The 23,599-nt window shown below is 43.3% G+C and overlaps 1 protein-coding gene across 4 annotated transcripts; it reads left to right on the forward strand.

Moving 5' to 3' along the window:
* The first annotated feature begins 36 nt into the window (after positions 1-36).
* On the forward strand, positions 37-20,768 carry LOC135909457 (zinc finger protein 84-like). Of its 4 annotated transcripts, none has more exons than XM_065441445.2 (4): positions 37-292; positions 4,501-4,576; positions 9,048-9,276; positions 17,861-20,768. In XM_065441445.2, exon 4 carries the CDS (start codon positions 18,129-18,131, stop codon positions 19,662-19,664), a length of 1,536 nt encoding a protein of 511 aa, XP_065297517.1. In that variant the 5' UTR covers positions 37-292; positions 4,501-4,576; positions 9,048-9,276; positions 17,861-18,128; the 3' UTR covers positions 19,665-20,768. The 4 variants fall into 4 exon arrangements, with proteins under 4 accessions (XP_065297517.1, XP_065297516.1, XP_065297518.1 ...); XM_065441444.2 differs by having other exon boundaries at positions 4,504-4,576; XM_065441443.2 differs by lacking the exon at positions 4,501-4,576 and having other exon boundaries at positions 39-292.
* Positions 20,769-23,599: the final 2,831 nt, after the last annotated feature.

Genomic DNA, 23,599 nt, shown 5'->3' on the forward strand with positions numbered 1-23,599 from the left:
TGATCACGCTCGATCACAAGATCAAGTCACGTGGGGGATTTTTCTGCGACCCAGTGATTTAGAAGCACGCGTGTTTTCGACATTACTTATTATTCTACAGCTCTTTACGTTTGGGCCGAGAATTGTATGGAGCAAAAAAATGGGCCTCTCTCCCAAATGGAATAGTTCATCAACATCGGCACCAATCGCGCCGACTCCGCGCGTGTTTCGGTACCAGATTTGGTGTGTGCTGCTGGTTGTTTCTGCTGTTTTGAAGACCAATGCTCCCTACCTCGTGTGCAAAGTGACAATGGTGAGTACCGGTAGAGGTGGTAGTACTAAATGCTTTGACTACATGCAACACCCCCTCGCCTGTGAGCAAGGCCAGTTAGCATCGTGCAAGCGATCTCTATCGGCGCGACATAAAGGACTTCGCCGATCGTTTCGGGATAGCACACAAAGGTCGCTCTCCATGATTGAAGTTAAGAGAAGCTGCCCTCGACACGCTGAAGAAAACTACAAATTCCCAGAGGAATAATAAGAAACCTATCAGACGATTTTACTTCAAATATAATGTAACGAAAAAAAAAAACTGTTAGGTAAGTTGATGGCACGCTGATGTGGAAAAGGAAGAATGGGGAAACGGAGTCAAGTTGAATCGTTACGCCCCTTCCGAGTAAAAAAGAGTCGGCTGGCGAAGTACTTAGCCAAAAGGTTGAACTTTAATTTAGGTAAATTTTCATCTAACCAAGTGCCGATCTTACCGACCTCTCTTTATCGAGGTTTAACGGTATTGTCATCCAATGGCACCTGTTACGACACTTATTCATCAGCTATCTAAGTTTTGAAGGAAGTGCAAACAGTTATTTTCTGATTTCGTGCCTTCATTGCTGCAACTACGGTGCCAGCAGTTCTGCAGCTTGCAGTGGAATTTATTTCTCTGGTGACGTGTGAAAATTCATCTTAAGCAGGCTGGCTGCCTTGTACAAAATGTTAACATGCAAGGAGATATAAAACTCCCCTGCGTGTTTTGATCTTTAGTGGTGCCTCCGCCCGCACATCACTGTTATCCCAAAATCCTTAGCAACGAAACTACAAAGAAATGTTCTCATTCTGCTGGAAGGACATTAATTCACAGTCCACAGATTGGCAGTCCAGGATTGTGCCTCTGAGCCACTTTGCTCATACATCAGCGGAGAATACTTATCTTGGAGAGCAGGATGGTACCAGCAGCTGCCATGACTGTCCAACGCCCGCTAATCAATCAATTTTATTTACCAGAAACAAAAGGAACTGGAGAGACACTTGGGCAAAAAGCTGTCGCAGCAGCTTGACGGAGGCCCAGGGTCCCTTATATGGCAGTAGCACTCACATTATATATACACTGAAGTCTTTATACAGAACAAACATTACACATCGTACGTATGTATAAAAATGACATTTTACACTTGAATGCAATGTACTAAAGTGTCACTATAAAGAAAGAAAGTAGTTACACAAACCATTTTTATTTAGTGTAGTTGCGTAGCTTATATTTGTTTAGTACAGTCGGTATATTATGTGTTAAGGACAGTAGGCTGTAATTGTTTTGAAACCATGGTACTTTCCACACCTCAGGGTTTCGTGTAGTATGTTTCGTGTGAGTGCAGAGTTCTAGCTGAGCAAGGGATGTAAAATAATTCTTAACATATTCGGATGAGAAGTAAATTGTTTCTAGTAATCTGTGTTCGTATAATTTATCTACACGGTTTAGTCTGTATTTGAGAAATATATTATCTGTTGGTGAAAGCCGATTAACATTCTCTCTATACCGAACAATTTTCTTTTGGAGTATTACCAGCTTTTGCAAGTTAGATTTAGATGTTGTAGCCCAAACAAGGTAAGAGTAATTTATATACGATAAGAAGAGACCATAGTATATTTGAAGTTTTGCTCTCGTAGGTAGAAATGTGCGGCAACGTGCCATAGCACCGATAACTGCAGAGAGTTTGTCACAGAAATGTTTGATATGGGCATCCCAACATACATTAGAAGAAAAGTATACTCCAAGAATTTTAAATTCTTCAACCAGTTCAATGCGTTGGCTCTGAAAATAAATAGCATGATTAATGTTAAGGGGTTTATTTTTTTAGTGAAATATTATAACTTTTGTTCTTTTTGAATTTACTTTAAGCTTATTTGTCCGTGTCCAATCGGACAAACTTGCCACAATTTTATTACTTTTTTGCACAAGTTCATTCACATCACGACCTGAGACACAATCTGCAATCATCCGCGTACATAATGAATTGAACCTCACTATTTATGGCTACGATATCATTTATAAAAACGTTAAACAAAAGTGGCCCAAGAATACTTCCTTGAGGCACACCACATACAATACTTAAGAGGGACGAGTTATGTTTATTAATGGAAACGTGCTGACGTCGATGTTTCAGATATGATTTGAGTAATTCTAGCGGTTTCTCACGAATTCCTTACAAGCAAAGCTTTTGAATAAGGATCTTGTGATTGAGGCTGTCAAAAGCTTTACTAAAGTCTACAAAAATGCCGACTGCGTAGTAGTTATTTTCAAAGCTCTGCAAAGCGTATTCTTTCAGCATAAGAAGAGCCATTCCTGTGGATCTGTTTTTCCGAAATCCATATTGTGAATCAGTAAGCACACTCTTTTTATTGAAAAATTCCGTCATTCGAGCAAAAATAAGCTTTTCCATTCCTTTTGAAAAAATTGGGAGCACCGATATCGGTCGATAGTGAGACGCAGTATTTTGATCACCACCTTTATAAATACCCGAAACTTTCGCGTGTTTCATTGCATCTGGAAAAACTGCAGTCTCTAAAATTAAGTTGTAAATGTGCACAAGTGGAAGTACAATAAATTGCAAAGCATATTTTATAGGTTTAATCTGCAAATTATTTACATCTAAAGCTTTACTGTTTTTCAGCCCCATGTACACACTGTACACTTCATATTCATCAGTAGGCACAAAGAATGCGCTTTCGCGAACAGCATCGCTATGACAAGCCACCCCTATGCTATCATTGCCTTCAGCAATATCGTTTTGTGCAGTTACGAAGTGGTGGTTAAAGTAATCGGAAAGTGCTGTGCCTGTTATCTCACGTGAGCCCAGCTTCATAGATGTCAGGTGCGTATCGTCCTTGCGGCGACCTAGAACAAGATTAATCGTTTGCCACGCAATCTCTGGGCGTTGCCTAGAAACATTTGCACATTAGTCCTCATAGTACGTCGCCTTTGCCCTTCTTAGTTGAGCATTTAGCCTGTTTCTAAATTTCTTGAATGTTTGTAATGCTAATTCACAGTGCGTGCGCAAGAAGGAATGATAGAGATTATTTTTTGTTTTGATCATTTTTGCAAGCTCATGAGTAACCCAAGGCTTTCTAACTTTTTTGGAATATTTAGCTATCCTCATTGGAAAATTGCTGGCGTACATATGCGTAAAAGTTACAATAAATTCGGTATATGCCTCATTTGCACCTGTTTTGTTCAAAACATGTAACCAGTCGTGATTTATAACGTCATTCTTGAACTGCTCTAAACCTGCTTGTGTTATACGCTGATAAGTGAATTGTTGACAGGCATCAGCTGTTTTCTTAGAGTCATCGGTGTATATTAAAATTTTAGGGCAGTGGTCACTTATGTGCCTGTGTTGCATACAGTAGTAGAAATATCAACGATGAGAAAGTCAAGTAAGGAAGATGTATGATTTGTAATGCGTGCTGGTGTGGTGATTGTACTTCCAAAACCTGCAGACTGAAGGCACGTGTTCAGTTGAAAGGATGAGTTACTCTGTTTAAGTACATCTATATTAAGATCGTCGCCACACACAAGCTTCAAATTGTTCATGCTTACATAATCTAGGAATGGTTCAAAAAAATCTAGAAAAGTGACAACATTGCCGCTCGGTGGGCGATGCACTAGAGATATGATCCTGTTTTTACTCTTTACAGTGAGTATTTCGTAGTCATCTGTTACTGTCTAATAGTCTGGTACTAATGCATATTTTGCATAGCTTTCAACAAAAAGTGCAACACCCCGGCCTTTTTTGCTGTGCCGATCAATAAAAAAGCGGTGATAACCTTGTAAAATCAGCATAGCACAGTTACTGTAGTACCATGTTTCCAATATCATGATCACATTAAACTTAAAAGTAAATTGCACCAAAAAATGGATGATATCGTCGCTCTTGTTGCATGCTGAGCGTGCATTAAGATGCAAAACAGCCGTGGCTGATGCATCCTGCTTAGCAATGAGATGCGGGAGAGCCAGTTCTCGATAAGCCATTTTGATGATCGTGAGCAGCCAAAGTTGCGGGGTGCACAAATTCGCACTGCTCCCTCACTTTACACCTGCGCCTGCCTCGACGTTATCTTCTCGACGTCACTCTCATTTCTTATGTGGAGAACGGCCATGTCTTCACCTTGTCTTGCAAAAATTTTGCCGTTCAACGACCACACCGATTTCCAGTGATGCGCTTGTTTTCTTTTCATGGTCATCGCAAGAAGCTTCTTCAGGGAAGGGCAAAGGTGTTCATTCACATACACCGGAGAAGAGCCTTCTAACCCAAGATCTGTATTTGTGAGACGCATTTTTCTAGCTTTGTTGATAACGCTATCCCGCTTCGCGCGACTCTTGAACTGGACGATTATATTTGTCCGATCACTACTGCGTGTAGGTACATGATGGCACGTTTCAATGTCCGATACAGCGATTGGTTCATTGATCGTAGAGCCAAGTTTGGAAAGTAGGTCACTTAAGCACTCATTCTCGGTCTTCACTACACCCTGAATTTCTAGGTTGGTCTTACGAGAGTATTGCTCAGTTTGCACGAGTCTGTTTTCTAAGCTTTGAACAGTGCTTTCTAAAAAGGAACGCTTAGCGGGCAGAGCCGCGTTTTCACTCTCGAGTTTAACATTCTTTGCAGTACATTCCATCAGTTTTGTTTTCAGTTCATCAATTGCGTGAAACGCAAAATCCAGACTTTTTGCTATGTTATTCTGCTCATTTTTGAGCTCACGGTTTTCTGTTCGCAGATCTCTTTCTAAACCTTCATGAAACAATTCATGCCGCATCAGTTCATGCCGCATCTCGTCTCTTACTTTAGCAAAATCAGACTTTAGTTCATCCTTCATCTTGGCCAGTTCTTTCGACATACTTTGGCAGGCGTACTTAGTAATGACAGGCAAGAAAAATAGAAATTGAAGAAGTAGCCCCAGTAAATGTCACAATACTTGGCAGCAGCAATGAAAAAAGCACGAATATATGTAAATACAGCAGCTTTGCACTAACCTGCAGGATAAGCAGAACGATGCTTAGTGTCGTGCACTGTACTTTCGTCGCTACTGCCAAGTGAAGGCTCCGGTGCTTGAGTGGCTTCTTTTATACGGAGAGACCTGTGACGTAGGCTCTGTCGTTCCAAGCCACAGGCGCAGACGATGTCCGTTCCCTACGAGGCCAAACTTTTCCTTTGCAGTACCCTGTGCGCATGCACTGTAGCACAGCGCTCTTCGGATTCGATGCTCAACCGTCCAGAAGCACACCTGCAGGATAAGCAGAACGATGCTTAGTGTCGTGCACTGTACTTTCGTTGCTACTGCCAAACATCTGTGTATTGTATAGAGCTGGCGTCTGTACCGTCATAGTCAAGCATGTATATCTTTCCCAGTTGCAGAAGTGGTCCTAAATCAAGTTATTTTCACCGGCACGCAATGACAATGATTGTAGAGCTCTGCTTCTCTTTATTTTAACTGTATGGTGCTGATATCCTTTTGATTCAAGGTTAGCGTTAGGCCTACAATGGGGCAGCCATAATATAAGCTTTAGAAAAGCTGGACGAATAAGCTAGTCTTGTTTTAGTAAAAAGCAGTGGCTCATTCCATCTGCATGTTCTCTACACTGATTTCAGGTACACTTTTAGGCAGGTTTTTTGTAGCTTGAGTAGCATCCATGACACCTTTTGTGCAATTAGTTCTGCAGACTTGCTGTTCTTAAGTATGGTAATTCTTTAATTCAATAAGATATTCTGTCATTCTTGAAGGGCGAGGGTACAAAATATCGTCATGGCCGTTGCGAGAACAAATTTTAAAGTAAATCAACCATAGTACTGGGAGAGAGTTCATGGCGGACGCTGTCCCTGTTCTTAGTTTTCTTAGAGCTGATGGTTATGCTTGCGCAAGAAGCAGCAAAACTATTCGCTATCTTCTGCCCCTGAAAGGCGTGTAGTTTGAGTCTGCTGAGTCGATAAAAGCTCAATTAAAGAAAACGCTGGACAGGTCTGTGTGTTACTGAGTTGTTTGAAAGCTTAATTCAACAGATTTTTATGTTCTGATCATGTCCTCAATGTACCTCTGCGATATGCGCAGTCTTCAATAGTAGTCATGATGCTTAATCTTGATAGACAAGCACAAGCTCCATCATTAGGTTACTCGAAGCTTGAGCTTGAACACTTGCATGGTGTGCAGAATGGCAGCTCAGTAGGTGCTCTCTTTGCTATGTTTTCCAAGATTGCTCAACGAACTGTGCCATGACAGAATCCTCTTGTCACTGTGGATTTTGGAACTGAAATGTCTGTCTCTTCTTTGTGATAGAGAAAGCCTTTTGAGTCGCTTATCATCAGATAAATGGGCTGGTGTAACTACTTCCATTTTCTCTGGTGATGAAGACATTTAAGTGAGAGGCCTGTGTTTCATTACTGCCTTTACCTTGTACAGTATTATCCCAAATTCTTGAGGCATTAGCTTCACCTTGCTGAGAACCTGCTGGAGGCTGGAACTGCAGTTCTTAACATCCTCTCCCAAAAGCCTCCCTACCATGCTGCCTTTTCTGCAATAAGCTTCCACTCAAACCTCCTTTGAGAACAATACTGTTGAGCAATGCGCTTGTTCTGCGAGAGTTGCATTGAATTTCCGACACTCTGCTGGCCAACGAAATGCCGCCATTGAAATGATCTTCTGATGCAATGCAGCGTGACTGTAGAATTGATTCAAAAAGGTTAGACTTATTTTATTCCTTGAGGGAGCTAATCAGGAACTTCAGCAACCTGGCTCCTAGCAAGAAAGTTGCAGTCTCGGTGGCAGGATCTTCGTTATATTTGGTACTATTGATTTGGCCATTACACAAGCCGCGGACGTGCACTCATGTTCAAAATACCTGAAAAAATTTGCAGGCTCCATAAGCTTTTTAGTTGGTATTACAAAACGTGCACTTGAACGGTCTGATTTCCTAGCTCAGCATTCACCCAAGGGACAGGCTGGGCACGAATACGATGCAGCTCTGAGCACCAGTTTCCCCACTTTCTACAGTTCTTGCGGCTCGCTGTCTCAACCAATCTTTCGTTGTCACAGCTCTTTAAAAAAGTAGTTTCGCCTAAATACTGAAATGTGCAGTCATACCAAGGGGGTCAAATATTCTTGATACCGTCTACAGAACAGACCTCTTGCATGGTTTGTATTCTGTCTGGAGAAACCTAAGTGCAGATCTTGAGGTAACTGACAAACTTGTGTCATAGGGTCCCATATTATTTCGAGCAGGAATGGCGGTTACATTGGCTGCAGCAATTAGCTTATGGTGAGACTGCGATGGCCATTTCCTCAGCCTCATACCCATAGACCCAATCGGGGCGTTAACTTCTCTGTAGAGTTGCCGTGCTTCTTCCTCTGTTGCAGGTCTAATGCGAGGCCAAGTACATGAAAACATTGAACTAATAGCTTGGCTGTCACTTATGGTAGGCCTTACACTGATATCATATGTTGCCGCAGAACTACATTTAGCACGAATAGGCTTTTTGCCATCCCAAATAGCTGTCTGATTATTCTCAACTCATTGCACAGTATCTCTTTCTTTTTTCTTGATATTCATCTGTAGCAAAGCTTTTAAAGTGATAGCTTTCTTTGTCTCTTCCCCCCCCAACACTTTGCAGTTTGTCAGTTTCTGGCCATTTATAGTCAACTTGGCTCACTGGATGTCTAGTCACTAGAAATAAAATAAACAAGAACGTCCGTTGGTTAGATTAAAACTGTGCCTCCAGCAACAGAAGCTCGCTGCTCTACCCATTAAACCATGGACACATGCTTGAAATGGGGGAAATGAACTCATGCAAGTCAGCATTTGCGTTTAACATAACAACACTTTATAAAACATCAGTGCACATATCTTCCTGATGGCGATGAAGGAAGAAGTTACGGCATGCAGTCGTGCCTGAAATTATTCCCTAATGTGGTAAGTTTTTTTAACAGTCCTAATAACACTTGTAATCCTGCGTACTTGCTTGCCACTATCCCACAGTAGGTATAGGCCATTCTTGGGGCAATAAGAAATTTGCTGCACGTTTCATTATACTGTTATGCTTTGGTGCGTTTCTGCAAAGTCAAGGTTAAGCACATTTTGTCATGATTGAAGAAGCCTTTATGCTGTATAAGTGTACCACTTTCTGTGTAAGGTCTATTGTGGTAGTTGAAGAGTACTTTCATCACTGAAATTTGCAGTTGTCTCTTGTAATGCACAAGCTATCACTTTCAAAGATATCAAGCTACGGTTTGATCTGCCAAGATCTCTTTTTTAAACATTGGCAGTCAAAGCAGTTTGATTAATCCAAAAATGCATGAGAGGAGCAACAAAGTCAGTCGGAAGATTAGGTCCTTTTTCTAAGCATTTGTTCGGTGACACAAGTGAGGTCTATATGCTGACTCTTCGAAGATCATCCATACTCTTGTAGTTGTTGACTCACTGCGTACGACAGTGTGATTTGGAATGTAATGAATACAAGACATGGTGCACCACTTATTTCCGGCCTACATTCAGCAAGGCGTGTTCTCATATAAATTTTAATTGTTGAGCCATATTCCGCAGTGAAATCCCTATTAAACTCACTTTAAAGCTTCTCTTAGATAGCTGTCTAGCTACTCACAATCTTCTTTCCATGAGAAGGCTACCTCATAGTGACCACCATCAAATCCAACTTTGCTTTGAAACAGTTCAAGGACTGATAAAAGCATTGAGTTTTTCTAAACTGTTCTCTTCTGTCAAAATTCCCATGCTCTCAAATTCGCAGAACTTTTTCCGTGCTTGGCGTCAGCACCCGGCGCACCCAGGCCATCAGCATCCGCGACACCGCAACCGTCAGTTGTCTTGACCCCTCCGCGTGACCCTGGCAGCTTTTCTAGTAACGGCACCGACAAAGTCAACATCGAAGAATGGCTTGGCATATATGACCGCGTCAGTGCACACAACCGATGGGACCCGACAGTGATGCTCGCAAGGCCTGGTCGTCTGTCAGCATGGTAGGATGGCTGAGGACAAGCCCACTGCAGAGTTCCATCTTTTGCGATGCCCAGCACTTCCACCAAATATGAAACAGGCAGACATATAAAGTTAAATGGGACCGTGATTACTCTGCAGAAGATATGGCCGGTAAAATCAGTATGGCCGAACGTTAGGTTAGCCCCACTACGTCGTCTCTTACGTCTTGGTGATCATCGTGTTTGTCCCTTCCGTGGCACCATGACATAATGTTCCATCATTTTACAGCATATACACGTCAACAATATCAGTTGGTAGTTTTCAGCCATGTTTTGTTGACGTCAATGAAGATTGGTATGACTGGTGGTTTCCAATCTTGTGGAATCTGACCAGTCATTAAAGATTGACAAAAAATATGGAATAAAAACCTGCTCAGAGGTAATATTCTTTAGTAATTTAGAATTAATATTGTCAGTACCTGCCGACAACGAAACTTTCCAATTATTAAGTGCTGAGCAATACCATCAATAAACAGCCTTATACCGTGATGCATGCAAAGGGTTGACCATTATTTTAAAAGTTGGGTTCTTTTTATCCCGAATGCCTTATTTATGCGCTAAACAGGTGGCAGCTATATTTGCCTATTTCAGTTAAAGATACCCTATGTAGTTTTGTGCCGAATTTTCCTTGAATAACCTAATGAAAGAAAGATTGACCAAGGTTCAACACTGTGCCAGAAGTGCTAGTTGCTGTGCAAAATCAGCTTCTTACTGGTGCTAAGATCTGCGCCAGAAGGTCAAATGACTGTTCTATCACTGCACAAGGTACTTTATGTTTTCTCGTCAACACAGCATAAACTGTGCCTATACTCTAGTACTTCAACTGGTGCCCTAAAGGACTGCTTCATGGTTTCAGTTCAAAGTTGTAGTGAACAGATGGGTTTCGCAAGCAATAAGTTACTCATTGTATGAACAGTCGGGGCCATTGGGAGAGATGTGTGTGGTTTCATCGAATGAATGCTGCTGTAGGCCACTGTGGAACATTTATTGGCTTGGCTCTTGGTCTTCAACAAGAACATATCCTCCGAGAAACTGCTGGTCAAGTATCCGCAAAGTGTAGCTGTGCGCGGCTTAGCCGTGTCTGGGGAAAAGGGGATCCTGGGGGTTGAGCCGATGCTGGGTGTTTGGACCTTTAAGGCCCCCCAGCAGAGGCAACACACCCCTTTGGCCTCTGCTTCACATAGACGGCACCTCCAGAATGACCCACCTGGGGAAAATCGGCAGTCTCCTTTTCCTGTCTTCTACCCTTCCATTTACTTCCTTTCCCCATGGCGGCATGGGTTAACCTTGTGTGGCTATCCTACCTTGGGTACACCATATTTGGTTTAGTGACGGCGTATGACTCGCGTCATGCAGACTTTACACAAGCTCTGCCCCATCCCCGTGTTGGGCTCCGTGGTGGGCAGTCGGCGCTGTTGCCAAACATACACATTTTTCTCATGGCAGCGCAAGCCTCTGTTCTTTATGATCAGCGTCTGAAAAGATGCCACACCGAAGCAACGTTCCAGTTCTCTTTTCGGAGCAATGCTCTATCATTTCCCAAGTTCTATGTACTGCACAGTGAAAGCAACCAGTAAGAAAGGTCTTTCCATTCCTAGTGGCCAAGTTTCTAAAAGAAAAAATCGGACCTACATACAAAGCCTAAAAATCTAGCGGGGACCTCCTCCTAGAACTAAATGACAAAGATCAAGCGCAAAAGCTCACAGAACTTACCAGTATTGGTCACGCAACAGTGACAATTTCACCGCACAGAACACTAAATACAAGCAGGGGTGTGATATCAGTGGAAGACTTTATTGGCTTGAGCGACGAAGAACTGCTGGAAGGTTTCCAGGAACAAAATGTTACCCAAGTCCAAAGAATCGTCATCTGCAGGAACGACCAAGAAATCCCCACAAAACATGTTATACTCATCTTTGGAACAAGTGTAATGTCTACCTCACTGGATGCAAGTTATGTAAAGGTAAATGTTAGACCACATATCCCGAACCCCAAACGATGTTTCAAATGCCAAAGGTTTGGACATGCTTCGCATGCATGTCGAGGACGAATAACTTGTGCTAAATGCAGCTCCAACGATCACCAAACTGACAATTGCACCTCTTCCCCACCTTGTGTTAACTGCAAGGGAGATCATCCAGCTTATTCGCAGTCCTGCCCTTGCGGAAAAAAAAAAGAATTGCTCTAACTGTCAAAGAAAAAATCTCATTCTATAAAGCTAGAAAGCGGCTATCGTACCTTCCGCAAAGAAGTTACACCGATGTGACACAGATGGGGGCAGCGTTACAGAGGTCTCGGGAGTCCTCCGAGACCACGCATAGTGGTCCTGCAGTGACTCCTCCCGCCCCCGTAGTGGAAGCAGCTGGCGCTCCTCCATCCTCTTCAAAGGCCCTGCAGACACCATTCTCGCAGGGCCCTAGGATCAAGTGAACTGTCCAAGGCCCGAGATGCGTGTCTCGGCGCCAAACTCGGTCCTCCAGCGCCTCAGAGAGAGCCATGGAGGTCGCCACAAAAACCACGGTGTCATTGACACCGAAGGACAGGTGCTCTCTCGGGCGCGGTAAGAGGGACAAAATACCAATAACCACTCAAAATAAGAAAGCAATAACCTAAAGGTTATCGCTCATTTCATTAGCCTTTTTAAATCCGTGTCACTTAACATCTCACCTCTTACTTTTTTTATAGTGCCATTTATCTTTCAATTTCAAAATGGCTTTTATTATCCATTGGAATTGTAGAGGGCTTTTACACAACTTAGGTGACATCAAAGACATGTTAAGTAAATTCTCTCCTGTGGCCTTGTGCTTACAAGAAACAAACTTAGGCGAAAAGCACAAAAACTTTTTAAAAGGCTTCACTGTTGTACGGTGCGACCGTACTCAGGCGAACCGGCTTTCGGGTGGTGTAGCTATTCTACAGAGCGGCATTGCAGCTGGAGAAGTTGCCGTTAATATTCACTTAGAAGCCGTTGCTGTCACGGTTTTAGCACACAAACCCATTACCATTTGTTCAATGTACGTTCCACCACATTCACATTTCACTGTAAGAGATCTGGAGTTAATTTTAAACCAGCTACCTGAACCCTTTTTAGTAGCGGGTGATTTTAACGCTCATAGCATATTATGGGGTAGCTCAACAACTGATACCAGGGGACAAACACTTGAAGATTTTATCCTGACAAACGAAATATGCCTCCTAAACACTCGTGCGGCAACCTACTGCTCCCCAAGCACAGGAGCTATGAGCTGTCTAGATCTTGCACTGTGCACTCCATCTCTCTTTATCGATTTTAAATGGAGTGTTATTAGCAATCCTTATGGTAGTGATCATATGCCCGGCATTATTAAAGAAACATCTTCTTTGCCTACAGTACCATTAAGATTGCCCCGTTGGAAACTCCATCTAGCAGACTGGCCTCTCTTCAGCGAGAAGGCCAGTCTGAATGACATATCAGAATAGTTATCCATAGACAAAATGAATGACAAGATTACTGCCTGCATACTTGCTGCAGCAGAACATACAATCCCACAATCCTCTGGCTTCTTAAGAAAGGACCTGAAACCCTGGTGGACGAAGGAATGTACACAAACAAAAAACTACAAAACAAAGCGTGGGGTATCTTTCGGCGATATCCAGTACAAGAAAATCTACTCTTTTTCAACAAATCAAAAGCGAAAGCCAGGTACACACGCAAACAAGCCGAAAGACAGTCCTGGAAAAATTATGTCTCGTCTGTAAATAGCTCAATAACATCTAAACGAATGTGGGATCAGATTTGTAAGTTTAGAGGCGACTATGCTTCTTACACTATCCTCATACTCTCACCTCCAGGCATGCAGACAAATATAGAAATACAAGCAGACATATTAGGGCAACATTTCCATGATATATGAAGCTGAAAAAACTACTCTGCTGCATTTCTAAAACATAAGCAATTAGCAGATAAACTAAAGCTTCCGACCACAGGAAGTTCAGAAAGACTACAATGCCGCTTTAACACTTCCAGAAATCAACAGAGTACTTACTACTGGAAAAAAAACAGAACCCGGTCCGGACAGGGTACATTACGCAATGCTAGCTCACCGATTCCCTAAAGCAGTTGAGACCCTGCTTCATTTCTTCAACATAATCTGGGAAATGGGAAAAATGCCCATACAGTGGAAGAAAGCCATCATAATACCATTTTGAAAGCTGGAAAACCTCCCACAACAGCAACTAGTTATAGACCCATAGCACTCACAAGTTGTCTTGCAAAGTCCTATGAAGCCATCATCAACATAAGATTGACATACGTCCTTGAAACAGAGAACCTGCTAGATAACCATCAATGTGGGTACAAGAAAGGTTGCTCTACAACAGATCACCTAGTTAGGCTAGAACACGATATACGTGCGGCCTTTCTACACAAACAATATTGTCTCACTGTTTTCTTTGATTTAGAAAAGGCGTACGACACAACATGGAGGTTTGGTATTTTAGGGGACTTAGCAGATTTAGGGATCCGCAGTAGAATGCTTAAATGTCTAGCCGATTTCATGTCTGACCAAACATTCCAAGTGCGTTTAGGAATGGTGCTGTCCCGCCTATTTACTCAGTAAAACGCTGTGCCTCAGGGATGCGTATTAAGCACAACATTGTTTGTGATGAAAATGAACTCGGTCAATAATGTAATTCCATCCTCTGTGATGCATTCATTATATGTGGATGATCTACAAATTGCGTGTCGTGCATCGAACATGGCAACCTGCGAACGGCAAATTCAAATTACGTTAAACAAACTCACGCAGTGGGCATCCGAAAACGGTTTTCCCTTTTTAACTAAAAAACGATTAGTGTCTTTTCACAAAAAAGTGGCCTACAACCACATCCCATTCTGAAGGTACAAGAAGCCACACTACCGGTAAAACAAGAACACAAGTTTCTGGTGTTCTATTTGATAAAAAGTTAAACTTCCTGGCACACATAAATAGCCTTAAAATTAAAGCAAACAATGCTCTTAACATCTTCAAAGTCCTGTCCCAGAAGCGCTGGGGCTTGACCGTAAATGCCTGCTACGCATCTATCACACTTTGGTGCATAGCATGTTAGACTACGGCAGCATCATATATGGTTCAGCCATACTATCTTACGTCTGACTTGATCCAGTTCATAACCTTGGACTATGACTGGCAAGTGGTGCTTACAGAACATCGCCTGTCCAGAGCTTATATGTTGACTGTAATGAACCTCCTTTACAGCAGCGCAGAGTGCTACTAACTTTTTCTTATGTACTCAGAATTCAGTCCTCACCACAACACATTTCAACATTGTCACACAGTGCAACTCACGCTTACACTATAGGAACAAACCAAACACGATTAAGCCGCTTGTCCTGCGATATGAGGTATTTATTCGGGATTATGACATTCCTCGCGAAGTCCTCCAGGTTGCCAGAAAGCCGCAGCGTTTGGCCCCGTGGTATGATTTTGAACCGTTATGTGACAGGACATTGACACATTTAAAGAAGAAAGACACCCCACACGAACACATTATACAAGAATTCCGCGCTCTTCAGGACAAATACAAAAATTACATGGAATTTTACACCGATGGCTCTAAAACAAAAAATCACGTGGGTGTGGGGGCTGTAACGGAACATTCGGAAATAAGTATTCGATTACCACAACATGCCTTTGTCTACACAGCCGAAGTCCACGCAATATGGTCTGTAGTTAAAAAGAGCATCGCTGACAAACACGAAAACACAGTAATATACCCTGATTCATTAAGCACACTGAAGGCTCTACGCGCGAAATCCGAATGTGAACCCCTGATAGGGGATATTTTAAACATGGTAACATTAGACAAATACAGCTGGTCAATTATGTTTTGCTGGGTACCAAGCCATGTTGGTACACCGGGTAATAAAGCAGCGGATAGGTGCGGATCAATGGCAGCGCGCAAACACATAACAAACACGGCGCTTCCATACCGGGATAGTATCACGGCGATTAGGAAGGCCTTGACGTCAAAATGGCAACAGGAATGGAACCATTGCACAAGCAACAAGCTACAGCTTGCTAAGTCCGTAATTGGTGAGTGGAGCAGCATTCCGGGCAAGTTGGTAATCCATTGCTTAAATGATATTGCGCGACATAAAAAACGACACGGACGTGAAAGAAGACGACACACCAAGCGCAAAGGTGTGTCGTCTTCTTTCACGTCCGTGTCGTTTTTTATGTCGCGCAATATCATTTAAGCAATGGTGAGTGGAAGTCATGCACTCACCAGCAACGGTTCTATGAGATGATGCTGTGTCGACTTCGGATTGGACGCACTCACATTTAACACACAACTTTCTCCGAAAAGAAAACCCGCCGACTTGCGAAAAATGCAATCAACCTCTTACAGTAATACATATCCTCATAACATGTCCACAGTTTGAAACACAGCGACAGAAGCTTTTACACAACCTATATAATTTACATACACCTTTACACCCTGCCCTATTACTGGCAGATGACCCGTTAGTGCCAGTTACTAACCTGTTTCATTTTTTAGAGACAACTGGTTATTTACACGAACTATAATGCAATGCAGATTTGCCTGCTCTAACCTTGCATTTCCTTTTGTCTTGTGACTGGAGCAGCATGGCCTTAGTTGCCTTTGTGTCATTAAGCCCCAACTAACCAACCAACCGGTCACATAGTATTTGCAAAGTACATACTATTGGCCAAGCAGCATATTGTGTGTCCACCCATTCATTATCAAATACACCTGCTTCCAACCCTGTGGGTGCGTCCCCTAAACATGCAAAATCGTCGTCCTCTATCACTGACCCAAATTTGCTCCAGTAGGTTAGAGCATGTGATCTGTTGGCACCCAAAACAATACCTAGACGAAGACAACATGCTGTTTGGAGTCCAGCATGGTTTTATGGAAGGCTTTTACTGTCACTCAGCTCATTGCCTCATATAACGACTTAGCAGTTAATAACAGGGAACAAATAGAGGCAGTATTTTTTAGATTTTGCCAACGCCTTTGATTAAGTGCCTGAACACAAAGCTCCATGTAAGCTTTACGCAGTCGAATAGACATGAAATCTGTGCATTCTATCAGAGCCTACATTGAAAACCGTGTTCAGTACGTCAAAGTCGGCAATCGTATTTGAGGCATTTCATTTCATGTCAGGTGTAGCATAAGATAGGGGTACTTCTCTGGACCTTTTATGTTCCTAATAGTCAATGACAGCAACTATAGTTGGATACATTGTACACAGTACTTAAATTACAAGCTGATGAAACTAAGCTCAGCAATCATCTTGATAAGATTTGACAGCGGTGTGAAGGGTAGGAAATAAGCTTGAAAATTAATTAGTGCTGTGTTATGAAGATAAGCAGCAAGGAGACACCTTTACTACCCTATTTTATTGGCAACACCTAACAATGTTTCTACCTATTAGTACCTCGAGGTAATTCTAACAGAACACATGAGGTGGGGTGAGCATATTGAAAACATTTGCATGAGCACTCAGGAATTTATGGACCTTTGTAGCTATTTCAAAGCCCCTATACAGGTAAATATATGGGGGCATTCGCTATGCTGTCAGGCTTAGCTATGAATATGCATAAGCTTTGCGGGATCCATATGCCAATAAAATATTGTTAAATTATAATTATTACAGCAAATAGAAGTTAGGTTCATCTACAATTTCTGCAGAAAAACTGATAGTGTGTCACAGATGCTGAGTACTCTCCATCTTGAATAGCTACAGGGAAGACGCGCTAGACAGGCTACAACTGGTGCATTTAGTGTACAACAGAATCCAGCATTATGAAATAATTTTACCTGTGTCCTGCTTCTTGTGCCAGCATTCGTGAGTACCACAGTAGAATGATACAGGGCCTATCTGCTGTGAATGATGCTTATAGATAGTAGTTTTTTCTAAGACAAAGAACGGAATGAATAGCCTAAGAGTGTTGTTGAAAGTAGATATGTTGTCATATTTGTGATTTGTATTGGTTGGCCATAATATTGTTTTCCAATGTTTGTGTTTTCGGTCCCTTGATTACCTTTTCTGTATATTCATTCCTCCTTGGATTCAAGTGAGTTGGCAGCATTTATAAATAAATTTCGGAAATGTAACTATCTATCACAACAGACAATACCGTGAAACCTAGGTCGGGATGAAGTGCTGCTGTTCGTAATTTGGTCATCAGGCCCATGATGGTATTACTGAATTTTTGGGCTGTCGCACTTGACTGCAATGGCAGCTTGTACTAATACCGTGATCCTAGTCTTCTCACTATATCTCACAGTTAAAATTTTTTAAGCAGATATTTGTGCAAATTTCATAAACTTGGCCATTGAGCAATAATAAAAATATATTTATATTTTCCAAATTAAAATGGTTGACCTGCTGTGCTCTGATTTGATCTGAAATTACTACCAAGACATTGAATGAAGAAAAGGCTGATCTTTACCACTACTATCTATGAAATTTCATTTCTTTGGCATTTCATAATTACATTTTTATTTTTAAGTGACAAGCATTACTCGGGTAACCTGCCTTGTTTTCTTGATGCAGCATTGAAGCATTCCAGCTGTCCAACAAATGCAGATGGTGCAGTTTCATGAAGGATTCCACTACCGCTGTAACTCCTGTGTCTGGATGGATAAACTGTGATCTGAAGTGCTCACCAGGATCCATGTAGGCCAACGTATGTTTGAATTCCATTTGTGCACTCGGATCTTCTCGCGAACGTTCAAGCCGAAGCAACACCTGCACTCACACAGCCAAGCGGCCATTTGAGTGCCCTTCATGCTCTCAGAGCTTCTCACAAAAAGTTATTCTAATGAAACACCTGTGCATCCACAGAGGTGAGATGCCATTTCATTGCCATTTGTGTGCTAGGAGCTTTGCGGTGAAGTCAACATTGAAGAAACACCTGCACACCCACACAGGCGAGAGGCCATTTCAGTGCCTTGCATGCCCTCAAAGCTTCTCACAAAAGTGTTCTCTGAAGCAACACCTGCACACCCATACAGGCGAGAAGCCATTTCATTGCCCTTTGTGCCCTCAGAGCTTCTCACGAAAGAGTACTTTGAAGCGGCACCTGTGCACCCACACACGCGAGAAGCCATTTCAATGCCCTTCGTGCCCTCAGAGCTTCTCACAAAAGCGTTATCTGAACCAGCACCTGTGCTCCCATACAGGCGAGAAGCCATTTCAATGCCCTTCGTGCCCTCAGAGCTTCTCACAAAAGAGTACTCTGAACCAACACCTGCACACCCATACAGGCGAGAAGCCATTTCATTGCCCTTTGTGCCCCCAGAGCTTCTCACGAAACAGTACTTTGAAATGGCACCTGTGCTCCCATACAGGCGAGAAGCCATTTCAATGCCCTTCGTGCCCTCAGAGTTTCTCACAAAAGCGTTATCTGAACCAGCACCTGTGCTCCCATACAGGCGCGAAGCCATTTCAATGCCCTTCGTGCCCTCAGAGCTTCTCACAAAAGAGTAGTTTGAACCGGCACTTGTGCACCCACACACGCGAGAAGCCATTTCAATGCCCTTCGTGCCCTCAGAGCTTCTCACAAAAGCGTTATCTGAACGAGCACCTGTGCTCCCATACAGGCGAGAAGCCATTTCAATGCCCTTCGTGCCCTCAGAGCTTCTCACAAAAGCGTTATCTGAACCAGCACCTGTGCTCCCATACAGGCGAGAAGCCATTTCAATGCCCTTCGTGCCCTCAGAGCTTCTCACAAAAGAGTAGTTTGAACCGGCACTTGTGCACCCACACACGCGAGAAGCCATTTCAATGCCCTTCGTGCCCTCAGAGCTTCTCACAAAAGCGTTATCTGAACGAGCACCTGTGCTCCCATACACGTGAGAAGACATTTCGGTGCCCTTTGTGCCCTCAGAGCTTCTCACGAAAGAGTAATCTCAATCAACACCTGCACACCCACACAGGTGAGAAGCCATTTCAGTGCCCATCGTGCCCTCAGAGCTTCTCACAAAAGGGTAATCTGAACCAGCACCTGCGCACCCACACAGGTGAGAGGCCATTTCAATGCCCTTCGTGCCCTCGGAGCTTCTCACAAAAGAGTAGTTTGAACCGGCACCTGTGCACCCACACACGCGAGAAGCCATTTCAATGCCCTACGTGCCCTCAGAGCTTCTCACGAAAGAGTCATCTGAATCTGCACCTGCGCACCCACACACGCGAGAAGCCATTTCAATGCCCTTCATGCCCTCAGAGCTTCTCACAGAAGAATACTCTGAATCAACACCTGCGCACCCACACAGGAGAGAAGCCATTTAAGTGCCCTTTATGCCCTCAAAGCTTCTCACAAAAGTCGACATGGAAGGTTCACCTGCACTTCCACTAATGTGAGAGGCTGTTTCAGAGCCATTCATGTCATGAGAACTTATTGTGGAAGTCTGCATTAAACCAACAGCCACGCATCCATACAGGTGGGCTGCCATTTCAGTGCCCTGAATGCCGTCAGTAATCCTCAAAAGTCCTTACTGAAGGACCACGTGTGCATCCACTCAGTGAGAGGCCATGTGAGTACTCTTCATATACTCGGATGTACTCGTGGAAATTCGCACTGAACTTCACTTCCATTAATGTGAGAGGGTGTTTCAGGGTCCTTCATGTCCTGAGAACTTGTGAAAGTCTGCAGTGTACCGACACCCGCTCATCCTCACAAAGTCTGTAGTGAAGGATCACCTGTGTATCCACTCAGAAAGACACCATGTCAGGGCTGTTCATGTCCTCAGAGTTACTTCCAGAAGTTTGCACTGAACTGACACATGCACAACCCACATCAGCGAGAGGCCGTTTCAGTGCCATTTCTACCATCAAACCTTGGGACATAAAAGCCACTTCAATAGGCACCCTGACACCACAAGTGCACCTGACGTGTGCAGTGCAGCAGCGCTGATTTGTGTGCACTCCTCATCATTCCTTCGTGCTTTTCATGTTTTCCTTAGTTTTTTCATGGAAGCTCAGCATATGAGCAGGCCTATAGTTCTATACTAGGAGGAAACATTAATTCTTTACTTTCTGTTATGATGTTTAAGCTCTTTGTTGTAAACAAGCACTTCTTTCTGCATTGAAGCATTTAGCTGCTCTTTACTGGATCAGTTGTGCAAGTTCGTTTCAGTGCAAAAAATTAAATTAAGAATTGGGTTTTGTTAATTATTGATATTTCATTACTTGCACTAATAGCATGTAATGTTTCAATTCGTTCGCATTTATTGTGCTGAACCCTTCAAGAGAATTTGAGTGGCTATTTACTATTGCTGTGTAATGCAGTTAAAACAACCTTTTCTCAGGAATTCAAATTATGCAATTATTATGTGCTTTTTTGATTCCTGCTATGATTCAACTGGTTTCAGTGATACTAAATGCGCTAATATGAAATTTTTTGCTGCAGACCTTTGAGTACCTTGAAAATTGCTTCGTAATAAAGCATTGTTCTCATGGATTGAAGGCCCTTTAATATTTATGCGTCCTTAGCCCTTTCAGTGTCGTTTCTTCCCCCCAGATAATATAGAAGAAACAGTGACTTATTTTCGATTATTTGGAAGGCAAGAAATGACATGGCTATTGGCACATGCAATTTTAGTATGGTCCTCACACTATTGTTTTCGTTTCCTATAACCACTTAACAGAGATTTGTTAAATGAGAAAGACAGTCATTCCAGGTGCACTGCTTGGCCAAGTGGTCATTGCAGTAGGGTGCATAACAATAAAGGCAAGCAATGGAGACAAACACAACGATCTAGTCCTCACCTTAACCGAATATGTTTGCACGAGAGTCAGCTTAGCTTTCCTCAGCTGTCCAGTCAGGCTGTTCATTCTGAACTCAAGTAGATGTTTCAAAAGCCAGCAATATGGGCATAGCTCACATTCCTGTCATGGAAAACTCAATGTGCAAAGTGCTTATAACATCAATATAAATTGGAAAACTGTGTGAATGCATTCACAAAGTGCCATGACTGCAGCAATCCGCATGCAACCTGCTCTGGATCATGTGTAATATTAAAAAAAGGGACAAGATAATCTAGATAGAACCTAAAAAAGTTGTCTCGTCTCGCAGTGCAGAGAGGACGTGCATAGTTTTCAGGTGTAAACTAGGGCGATTCAATTCACTGGCGCTGATATGTGCTATCTCTGGTTGATGGGAGATGTATGGCCTTGCTGACCTGACCCTGTCCTCAACCTCCTAGAGCCCTGCTGCAGATGTATGGCTTGGTACAAGGAATATTTCACAAAAACTCTGCTGGAAAGACAACCACCTTCTCCTCCGCCTCCTGACTCTTCCAGTGTTCCGTTTGAGCCCATGGAGGTAGGCTTTCTTGACACTGGGGAGCAGTGCCAGCTGAAGTCCAAGGCATTTCTGACCGGTGAGGTCAAGATCAGCTAGCATAAGCTGAAAATTGTCTTGATGGAATCAACCTCTTCTGAACCAATCTACCAGCCCCTCCAGCCTGCTTGGCCTTATGGAGGTAGCGGCTAGGCTATCAGCCTTAGTGCCAAGAGCGCAGCATGCTGCTGAGCATGCCAAAAAGTCGTTGTGTGTGTAACTGCCCCACGCAATCCTGCAGCTTACTTTGAGTACCACCCAGACATAACGGGGGGGCGCTCTTAGAAAACCGATAATCGCGAAAAAGTCGTTTTTTGGAAAACCACATATTCGGGCAGTATGTCTTATAAGCTACCATTTCTGTAAATATCAACGTCTAATTCATCGCGAAACTATTTCAAATAAAGTTTATAAAGAGCCGCGGCAGCCCTCGAGCGGCGAGCGAGTGCTCAAAATATCCCTACTTGGCGCGAACGCCATTACTCCACCGTTAACCCGAGCGCCGCCATTTAGGTGTTGCGCTTTTTATTCGCGTGCGTCTGAATGTCGTACAAGAATTCCTCACGTGACTTGATCCTAGGTGCCTAGGGACAGGATCGTTTAAGGATTTTTGAGAAGGCACGATGGTGGCGCCCAGCGACGCCGTGGCGTGTTTGTTCTCGACTTGATTGTGCTTGCGTTGCTTGTGTGTTGGTTGTAGGTTCTGTGTTACTTGGCGGAAAGCCGTGAGTAGTGGTAGCGCGGCTTTGGCTTCAGTGAGCTCTGGCAGTACGGAATCTGTGTTGTGTGACCCGTGCTTCCTTGAGAACCCGGCGGTGGTGACAAACGAAATGTCGAAGTGGCCTAGCGCATCGGCAGCGCAGTTCAGCGAACCGCGATGTGGCGTCGCCGTGTCCGCCTTTGCTTAACGGACATCGAGGGATGTGCTGCTAGCTGCAAGTCATGTAAATGCGACTGCGTCGACCGCCCACTGTTCAGTGCTGAATGTGTGGTTGGTGTAGTGTGCTTGTAACCAGTGGTGCAGCCGTGCAGTGAAGGTGGTAGTGAATCAGAGTGGCCTAGGGGCTCCATTTGCGCGTTCAGACATGCGCTCCCGTTTTGTTCTCATTAGCGGCTATCGCGGAATTGCGGTGTAAAGGGTTACCTTCTACAAGGGTTACCTCCTGTAAGGCAACCCTTGTATGAAGTTTACGAGGCTAACACGCAGCATGTTCACGTTTTTCCGTGCTATATGTCATTTGCACGACGGCCGAGTTGAAAACGAGGCATATGTCTGTGTTCTTTGCGTTTGTGTGTTGTAAATAACTTTCTATTGTAGAAGTTCTTGCAGTCCTATTATGCAAGGAGTACGAACGTAAACATATTTCTGTGTCTGAAATTTTCAATTACACATAATACCCTTCATGACTGATAAGTGGGCTACACGGCCTGTGTAAATCAGCTACCTTTTGTTGCGACGCTCTTCCGTGTGGTAGACTGATCCATGGTGCGCGTTTATTTCTGTACTGTTGTAAGAAGAATTTGTTTAGTCACCCAAATCAAATGTACTGCGCCTTTGCCGCAGTACATTTTAGTTACGCGGTGAAGCATACTAAAAGTGAGAGGGGGAGTTATCGCCCAGCATAGTATGTCCCCTTAGACGACCTGAGAAGCGACGGGTGCGTGAGTGTATAATTAAAAATTCTTGTGACCAGTGACAGTGGCCCTACATGAAGAAACTACTACACGAAGAAAGAAAGCATCAGCGCTCGCATTCTATCCCATAGATGAGATGAAATATATATATATATATTGTGAGCATTATTCATACGCTTCATATTCTCACCTGTACATACTCATCATCACCGTTTTGGGGCCTGGTGGTGGGGCTCTGTCTCGGGAGAATAAAGAAGAGACTGGCTGCCTAAACCTCGTCTCACAAGTGGTGGAGTGTGCTGTCCGGTCCCTTC

The sequence above is a fragment of the Dermacentor albipictus genome, chromosome 3, assembly GCF_038994185.2.
Source record: "Dermacentor albipictus isolate Rhodes 1998 colony chromosome 3, USDA_Dalb.pri_finalv2, whole genome shotgun sequence".
NCBI lineage: Eukaryota > Metazoa > Arthropoda > Arachnida > Ixodida > Ixodidae > Dermacentor > Dermacentor albipictus.

Bases quoted from the DNA above. Each gene is read 5' to 3' on its own strand.
- LOC135909457 (XM_065441445.2), top strand. From the start codon at position 18,129: ATGAAACACCTGTGCATCCACAGAGGTGAGATGCCATTTCATTGCCAT.